Raw genomic sequence first — 9,452 nt, 5'->3', positions numbered from 1 at the left:
TTACATATTATGTTCGATTTTTCAGCAAACTGACCAAAATACCCTTGTATCTTTTTCTTTCTCCTCTTTTTTTTTTTCTCTCATTCTTTTTTTTTCTTTCTTTTCCCAGAGAGTGGCGGAGGCGGAAACGCCACCCTCTCCTGCCCTGGCGACGTCGCCCTCGCCTGCTACGGCAACGAGCCTGCCTCCCCCGCCTCGGCCTCTCCCCCGACCCCTCCTTCTCCCTGCCCGTCATCTCCAGCGTCAGTGTTGGCATCGTCATCTCCGGCGGCAAAGCTGCGTGCATCGCTGGGGCTGCGGGCGCGCGACTGGCCTCGTGCTCTCTAGCCTCCGCCGCACCCGCCTCGCGCGGCTTCGCGGGTCCCCCACGCCTCCCCCCAACCCCGCTCTACCGCCTCCTCTTTCGTCGGAGACAACGAGGAGCTGCTTTCAATGCTTTGCTCCATCCCTGCCACCATTTAATTAATTAATAACTACTCTGAATCTAAAATCTAACTTAATTTCACAAAATTTGCTTTCTTGTCTCAATTAAATCACTAATTAAGTACCATATTTTGGGTTTCAATTAAATAACAAATTTTGCTTTCAACACTTTGCCGGGGCAGTCGCGCACCCGCAGCCCCAGCGATGCGCACAGCTCCGGCAGCCCCGCAGCCTGCGCCAGAGACGCCGACGCCGACGCCGACGCCGGAGACGACGAGTAGAGAAGGAGGAGGAGAGTGATGGTGAGGAGGGGGAGGGGACGGAGATGCGGACGGTGGAGATGCTGCTGCAGCGGCAGCTGGAGGGTGACCCACATCCGTGGTGAAAAAAGAGAAATGGTGTAAATTTCACCCAAACAGTGCAGTTCTGTCTCAAAGAGTGCAATTTAAAAAAAAAATGCACTGTTTTATATAAAATTTACAAATTTCACCAAAACAGTGCAGTTCTGTCTCAAAGAGTGCAATTTTAAAAAAAAATTGCACTGTTTTATATAAAATTTATACTATTTGAGATAAAATTTACACTCTTTGGGACGAGAGTTGTACTTTTTAGGCGAACGTTGCACTATTTGGATGAAATTTACACTATTTGGGATGACAAAAATTACACTTTTTAGGCAAATGTTGCACTATTTGTGTGAAATTTACACTATTTTTTATTCTCTTCTTCTTCCTCCTTCTTTCCCTCCGTTTATTCTCTTCTTTTTTTTTCTTTTTCCTTTTTCCCCTCCGTTTATTCTCTTTTTTTTTTCTTCCTCATTCTTCCACCTCGAGAAGCTCTGGAGCCACCTCACGCGCCTCCGCGTTGAGAACCACGAGCTCGCCGCGCGGCTCGGCGGCGCCGCCCACCTCTCCACGCTCCTCCCCTGCGACTCCGACGGGCTCCGGGCCGAGTCCGCATTCCTTCGTCTTCGTCTCGCATTGGCACGCCAATGGAGAAGGAGGAGGAAGAAGGAGGCCGCGGTGGAGCTTGTCCTCGAGCAGGGAGGCGGCGACAGAGGGCTTGGGCGAGGGCGCGGTAGGAAGAGGGGTCGGGGGAGAGGCCAAGGCGGGGGAGGTAGGCTCGTCGCCGGCGACGTCGCCGGAGCGGGCAAGGGCGACGTCACCGGAGCAGGGGGTGGCGCTTTCGCCTCCGCCGCTATCTGGGAAGAGAAAGGAAAAAAGAACGAGAGAAAAAAAAAAAGAGGAAAGAGAAAAAGGTATAAGAGTATTTTGGTCAGTTTGCTGAAAAATCGGACTGAATTTGTAAAAACGAAAAAGGTGACCCACTTTTGCAAAAATCCAAAATTAGTGAATTTTTTATGCAAATTGGCCAAAAATAAAAATAAATTTAAAATACAGCATAAAAATAGATAAAAATATAATAATATAATAGTATTTTTGAGAAAGAATAATACTAAATTACAGTATAGTTATAGTCTTATAACACAATTTTCATCCAAACGTAAAATTGATCTAATCCTCGCTTATACCTCAATTTATACCTATTCCTGGAATAGTCATTTTTTGCTTATCCTCGAACCAAACGATACCTTATAGAATGTAATTAAGCCCATTCAAAATAAAATAATGACAATAATAATAATAATAATAATAATAATAATAAACAACTGTCAACCAATTAACAACTCATAATGAGAGAAAAATGTACAATTAGTCGATGGGGTCCAGTGACTCCCCCCACCTCCCCCGAGTGAGTATAAGGTGTCAAATTCTTGAATTTATATATACCCCCTTCTTCTTCACCTTCTTCACCTTCACCTTGGGCTTTACTTCACCTCCTCCCCTTCGCCAACCTCTCCCTACATACATTATTGTTTCAATCTTTTCCCCACCAAACCCCAAGCATTATCCCCATCTCTCTCTCTCTCTCTCTCTCTCTCTCTCTCTCTCTAGATCTCTTGCCCCCTTTTGTTTGGTTCTGTGCTCTCCACATTATGGTTATGGTAATGGTGGTGGTGGTGGTGGTGGGTTTAGGTGCCGTGGTGGTCTCCTCCTTGTTTCGCCATTAAAGGCATTCCCTTTTCCTTTTTTCTTTCTCCTCCTTCGTTAAAGGAGAGAAGAGGAGGAGAGGGAGAGAAGAGATCAGGAGAGAGAGAGAGAGAGAGAGAGAAATGGGGGTGCTTTTGCTGCAGCTTTCGGGCTTCTGCTTCTGGTTTTGGGCTTTTGGCAGCGCCGCCGCCGCAGGGGAGCGGGAGGCGGCGGCGGCGGCGGTGGCGGTGGAGGGGAAGTACGCGGCGGCGGCGGGGGACGGCGACTTCGTGTGCGCGACGCTGGATTGGTGGCCGCCGGAGAAGTGCGACTACGGCACCTGCAGCTGGGGACTCGCCTCGCTTCTCAATTTGGTCAGAATTGCTTCACTCTTTCTCTTTTCCCAGTATTAATTTTTAGTGTGACAGTGATTAATGTGTGTTGTTTATTTGATGCCCAACTTTTGATTTGCTTGTTTCTAAGTTTGTATGTGGGTTTGTGTACCTACTTTTTTGATAATTTAAACAAGTTTAAAAAGTTGATGCATTTTTAAACTCTCTCCTTTTTCTCTCTATATTTTTTGTTTTCCTTTTTTTTTGGAGATTCTGCTGTGAGATGAAGGGAGCTCCAAGAGTGGAATTTTTATTTTTTAAAATGGTTTTCTACATGGGTTTTCCAATTAATTTGATGCCCAAATTTTTCTTTTTGGGTGGTAATTTGCTATATGCGGTTGTTGTGTTATTTTATGGTTAAAGGTGTTTAAAAAAGTTGATGCATTTTGCTACTGTTTGTGTCCATGTAATTAGATCTCTTTATTAGACTTTTTGTTGTTTCTCTGCATATTATTCTCTTTTATGGAGGTTCTGTTGTGAGATAGGGGGAGCTTAATCTGTAGCCTTTTGTTTTCCCGCAATAGTTTTTCAGGTTGAAAATGACTTTTAGTTGAACTTACGGGGTTACTAAAATTTTTTACACCAGCACATAAAGAGAGTAGTAAAAAAAAAAAAAAAAAAATTTACTGTAGTTAATTTTTGGATAAACTGCGCGTTCGGTCCTCAAACTATGAGGTGGTTGACACTTTGGTCCTCAAATTTTAATTTATTGCAGTTTCTAGCACGAACTTTTTGAATTGTTGTAATCAAATACTATAATCCAATTTAGTCGACTAAATATTGATGTATTTTTAATATAGAAGTGTCGTAACAGTGTTTTAATTGATAATGCGCCAATAATTTGGATGTTACATCAGTTTTGCGTCAGCGATGTGTTAATATTTAGTCAACCAAAGTAGATTTTCTTGCAACAAATTCTGAAAGTTCTAGCTAAAAATTAGAACAAATTAAAATTTGATTACCAAAGTGTCACCCATCTCATAGTTTGAGGATCAAACGTGAGATTTACTGTTAATTTTTTGCTTTTTTTTTTTTTATCTATTTCTCTTTCATAATTGACTTCGCCACCACCTAGGTGAAGTCAGTTATGGTGTTTCGGAAAAAGTGGAGTTACGGGCAAATATAATTTATGGTGAACGGAACAACACAAGTGGGCATCTAGAGTCCGAAAACAACTTCTCCTCCCTTCACCCCCTTCCACTTTCGGTTTAACAAAAATATGCCCTTAAGTTTGATTGCTTAATTGTGCTATTGTTAGTTTTAGTTCTGGGATGTATAGTGCAGAGGAAGCGTAGAACTTAGAAGCCTTATAGATCTTTGGAAGTTCATGTATTATCCTCCAATATTTTTTTTTTTTCATTAACTCCTTGTTCTGCTGCCATAATATTAATCATACAAAAGCCCATATTCATCCTGCATTATATTTGTCATTTTGAGTAACTTTCATTTAAGTTCGATCTCTTTAGAGTTAAGGACAAATAACAGTTATTATCTTGTTGTTGGTAATTTTGTTAGTTCCTGTTCGGTTCTTAATTTAGATTGAAAAGATTGTTTTCAGAGTTGTGCAGCAAAGATGAATTAAAACTATGTGATTGACACAGGTGTTTCATCTTTTCCTTCGTGCAGAATCTTTCCAACCCTATTCTATTGAATGCGATCAAAGGTAAGAAAGTTTCCTCATATTCCAATTATATGATTTTTGTCCAAAGTTTTTGAACAAGGAGCCTTAATTCTTCTTCTTCTTCTCTCTTTTTTCTTTCTTTTTTTGTATTTCTTGTTCTCTCATTCGATGTTGTTTCCAGAATTTTCTCCATTGAAGCTTCGCCTAGGGGGCACATTGCAAGATAAGGTCATTTATGACACTGGAGACCCTGAACAAAAATGCACTCCGTTCGTCAAGAATGATTCGGAGATATTTGGGTTTTCCGAGGGCTGCTTACCTTTGAAGAGATGGGATGAACTCAACGACTTCTTTAGGAAAGCAGGGTATTTTTCTTTACTGGATCATACACGTGTTTGACCGAATACGGCAAAAATATGCGTTAAGAATAATCTACAAGATAAATCTAAGAGAATTATTCTTTCTGCTTTCCCTTTAAGTACATTACAATACGTAACACTTTTTTCTTGTTATGGAGCTTGAACAAAACTGCGGCATCTAAACTGCAGGGCCGTAATCATTTTCGGGTTGAATGCACTCAACGGAAGGGTTCCTATGCCGGACGGTTCATTAGGAGGACCTTGGAACTACTCCAATGCTGCATCTTTTATTCGATATACAGTCAACAGAGGTTACACAATCCATGGTTGGGAGCTTGGTAAGAATCTTGGGGCTTCGATGTCTATTTCTGTATCAAGAACTGTGGATATTACTAAATGCTACTCTACAGAACTAGCAACATAGAGATGTTGAACAAAGAAAATGTTTTTAATTTTCATCTCATCTGCGCGAAGTTAAGTCCTAATTCGCCGAACCTCGATCTTTTTCTATATCATGTAGTTCCCAGATTAACAGTCCAATAGTAAGATTACATGGTTCCAATTAAAAGTTGGGGCCTCTGAGCCTGGCTTTTGCAGAAGTGTTGTCGAGTAAAGCTAGCTTTTCGGGAAGGCACTAATGTGTTTCTCATTAATTTGCCTCCAGTAGCTTCATGCTGCAGGAAAAGCAGGAGCTTCAAATTGGAGCTTGCGGACTTATAAGAAGCTCATTTCAGCTTTCACACGCAGCAGATGTTCTTGACTTTCCATTTGCCTCCGGTAGCTTCAAGCTGCAGCAAAAGAAGCAGCTTCAGAGCTCACTGGCTTAGAAGCTCATTTCAGCTTTCACCCACAGCAAATGTTGCTGACTTCTCATTTGCCAATCAGCCTAGTACTGCTTTGCAATTTAGAGACGGTGTTCCAGAACCCAACTCAAATGGGACCTTCGTCCTCTTTGCTTGGCAGGAAATGAACTTAGTGGAAATGGAGTCGGTGCTCGAGTTGGTGCAGATCAGTATGCTGCAGATGCGATCGCCCTCAAATCAATAATTGACGACATTTATCAAGGCTTCCCTGCTAAGCCATTGGTTATAGCACCAGGTGGCTTCTTTGACGCAGGCTGGTTCAGTGAGTTTATTACTAAAACAAAACCAAGCTCATTGGACGTAATCACCCACCACATCTACAATCTTGGTCCAGGTATTGTAACAAAAACCTAGCACTAGTTGTGCTCAATGAAGATCAAATTTAAGGTCATGTAACTTATGAAATTTGGCGATCTTTCTTAGGTGTTGATGATCACCTGATCGACAAAATTCTTGATCCTTCGTATCTTGATGGTGAAGCCGGTACATTCAGCAACCTGCAGGGAATATTAAAAGCAGCAGGGACTAAAACTGTTGCATGGGTTGGTGAGGCTGGAGGCGCTTACAATAGCGGCCATCATCTCGTCACCGATTCTTTTGTTTTCAGCTTCTGGTAACCTTTTTCTTTCACTAATCCATAATTTTTTGAGCTTTACTTTTTGAATTGCTTATGGAAATAATTAGTTATGAAACTTCATAGGTATTTGGATCAGCTGGGCATGGCATCTAAGTATGATACTAAGAGCTACTGCCGACAGTCCTTGATTGGGGGGAACTACGGCCTTCTGAACAGAATCACCTTCGAACCAAATCCTGATTATTATAGGTTATTATCAGTATTTCCATCTGCAATTTATTTCTCCTCTTCCGATGCATGATTAACCTGCATAAGTCCATTACGCTACAAAACGTATAGCAGAGTTGATTACAAATAATATCATCCTTGGAAGTTCAGACTTGATTTAAATTACATCCTCAGATTTTTGGTTTAACAAATCGACAAAATTTGTCATAAACCTTCACGGACTAAATTTGTCATAAACTCTAAATCGACAAATTAAAGAAGCTACGATCACCTAACACGATCAGAATGTTATATTGCTCTCATGGTGCAGCGCGCTGTTGTGGCACCGTTTAATGGGGAAAATTGCTTTGTTAACAAACTTCACGGGGACGGACAAAATACGGGCGTATGCACACTGTGCAAGACAATCAGTAAGTATTCAAACCGTCACGAATAACTCATTCCATTTCTTTTTGCTCTTCGCCTTAATTTGTTTTCTGTTTTTGTTTTTGTTTTTGTCAAACAAATGTGCAGCAAGGAATCACACTACTCTTGATCAACCTTAGCGGAAATACGACGACTCAAGTGTTTGCTACCACCGCAGCTGCTTTTCCCCAATCTTTAAAGCGCGATTCTAGCGATTCTAGGACGAGGTTCAGTCGTATACGTCGACATGGGAAAGCAACAAATTTCATGAGAGAAGAATACCACCTAACAGCTGAGGATGGGAACCTCCAAAGCCAAACAATGCTGTTGAATGGAAAGATCCTGGCCGTCGATTCGAGCGGGAATATTCCTAAATTCGAACCGATTCAAGTCGAAGCGTCGCAACCGTTAATGGTTGCGCCTTTCTCCATTGTGTTTGCCCACATTCCCTACTTTTATGCTCCTGCTTGCAGGTAAAGTTCTTCTGCTGCATGTTGTTTTATACAGAAAGGATGGGGAACTAAGTTGCCCATTCTTTAATTTGTGATATTGATTGAAAGGTTTGTGATTCTTCTTCTTTTTTCTTTTTTTCATTTCCTTAAATGTTTGATGAGATAATGGTTAGAGGGAATAAAAAAGAAATGAAAGATTTGTAATACTGAATATTTGTATTTGTGTTGGGGCCAAATTACCAATTCTGTTGGTGTACAGCAGAATATGGGTTAAATAGAAAGCTGGATTTGGCTTCATTGTTTTTTTTTATATATTTTTTTTAAACATTAATTCTATATAATGTGATTTATGAATTATGAGTAGAAGAATTTATTTATTACTATTATTTTTTTGTGGTTGTGATAGGATAGTTTGTAATTTTTCCGCCCAAGTAGTGGATAATATTTCTATAAAAAATTTGAAAGTAAAAAAAGAAGAAGAAGCTGTTTTTAAGTTTTTATTCTATGTTGCGAGGCAAAAACCTTAGATCTATGATTATAAGCAATTTATCGTTTCTTATATTATTTCATGTGCAAGTTAATTTTGCTCAAATATATATATATACAAACAACAGTAACTAATATCAAACAAGGCCTTGGTTTTTCATAGTTACGGTTATAGTTTGATGCGTAAATCAATGGCAATTCATAAGTTATATATACTTGGATTAAGAAAATGAAATAGTTTACAAAAAGGGGAAAAAAAAAAAAAAAACCGCACCGATCTTATTAAACTTTAACATGTTTCAATAGAAGTATTGAAATTAGTCATATTCCTTTGTTATATTCTATATAATTTCCAAATATAACAGCAAATTAACAGCTAATTTAATTTCTACAATATCATTAATTCAGAGATAATATAACTACTAATTAATTTATTTTTTGGATTCATTCTATATGCTCGTAAAATCATTAAATTGTCTACCTAAGGGGATGTAATAATTAATTGAATAATAATTTTAAAACTAGATAGCAGTTGAGGTGACTAACTGGTTGTCATTTTCAGATAGCTAAATTAATTGCCGGATTGAGTAACTTGACTGAAACGAAAATTAAGATTTACTGTATTTGATGGAAATAAAGTTCGCAATATATATACACTCAAAGATGCATGTTAGGTAAGTATATATAAGTAAGTCTCAAAAAATGTATACAGATGGTAAGAAGTGGACAGCATAACATTGACGTTAGATGTAGATGCTTAATTAATTTCCCTTGATTGATTGTTGTACATGCACTTAATTTATTAATGCTTTCCGTTGATACATACCTTTGCTAAGTGCATGGCCAGCTTGCCCTCACGCGCGTTTCGTTCAACTAACACAGTTGGTGTGATGTCTTTAGCATGGCTGTTCAAGATGTGGTGGATAGTCCGTGGTGTTTAGGTACGTAAGATGAATCTACATCTTCGTAATGATTAACTCCTTCGAAACTAAATGATTGGAGAGAGAGTACGAGGAAGGGGGGGAGGAAGGTGACAGAAGGTAAAAGAAAGAGTTCCATCTTAATTAATTTCTGTGTATTGTTGCCGGTCTACTCAAACAATATAATAAGCTATCCGCTTTATTCATTGAGGGGAAAAAAAAAAAGTTTCATAGGCGAGATAGCTAGGACTTCAAAGAGGAGAACAAAGAGCCCAAAGAAAATTGACAAAAATAAAGAACGAAAGAAGAAAGACAAAATAAGACGAAGAGATAAAAAAAAAGAGAAAGAGAGAATGAGGACGAGACGAGCAAGCTATCGAGTAAGGACCAATGCCCCACGGGGTAGTTAATTCGTGAAAGGGCCAGCAATGTACGTACTACAAGAAAAGACAGCCGTAGAGGCGGTTTCTAGTAATTGTAGAGACAGTTTTTAATAGTTATAGAGGCGGTTTAAACCACCTCTACAAATTGAGAGCGGTTTCGCAACCAGCCTCTAATCGCCGCAAATAAATAGATATAATAAATTTTAATTTATAATATATTTAATAACATAGAGACCCCTAAACAGCTCTCAACAATTTTAATCGAGTGCCGCTTCAAAACCGCCTCTAAAATTGCTAAATACTCGTGACCACC

General features: G+C 39.5%; 1 protein-coding gene across 1 annotated transcript; it reads left to right on the top strand.

Moving 5' to 3' along the window:
• Positions 1–2,223: 2,223 nt before the first annotated feature.
• Positions 2,224–7,647, top strand: LOC109705005 (heparanase-like protein 3). The gene is made up of 9 exons (XM_020225772.1): positions 2,224–2,827; positions 4,472–4,508; positions 4,648–4,831; positions 5,015–5,163; positions 5,789–6,022; positions 6,112–6,301; positions 6,389–6,514; positions 6,804–6,903; positions 7,007–7,647. The coding sequence occupies exons 1-9, from the start codon at positions 2,597–2,599 to the stop codon at positions 7,373–7,375; spliced, it is 1,620 nt and encodes a 539-aa protein (XP_020081361.1). The 5' UTR covers positions 2,224–2,596; the 3' UTR covers positions 7,376–7,647.
• The last annotated feature ends 1,805 nt before the right edge of the window (positions 7,648–9,452 follow it).

The sequence above is a fragment of the Ananas comosus genome, unplaced genomic scaffold (genome assembly GCF_001540865.1).
Source record: "Ananas comosus cultivar F153 unplaced genomic scaffold, ASM154086v1, whole genome shotgun sequence".
Lineage (NCBI taxonomy): Eukaryota > Viridiplantae > Streptophyta > Magnoliopsida > Poales > Bromeliaceae > Ananas > Ananas comosus.
Note: the sequence above shows the minus strand (reverse complement) of the source record. Positions and strands in the feature narration are given on the sequence as shown.

What these genes read in the sequence shown, in the direction of transcription:
- LOC109705005 (XM_020225772.1), top strand. Translation starts at nt 2,597, where the DNA reads ATGGGGGTGCTTTTGCTGCAGCTTTCGGGCTTCTGCTTCTGGTTTTGG. An exon ending in CATCTACAATCTTGGTCCAG is followed by an intron (nt 6,023 to 6,111) that starts GTATTGTAACAA and finishes GATCTTTCTTAG; the next exon opens with GTGTTGATGATCACCTGATC. An exon ending in CACACTGTGCAAGACAATCA is followed by an intron (nt 6,904 to 7,006) that starts GTAAGTATTCAA and finishes ACAAATGTGCAG; the next exon opens with CAAGGAATCACACTACTCTT.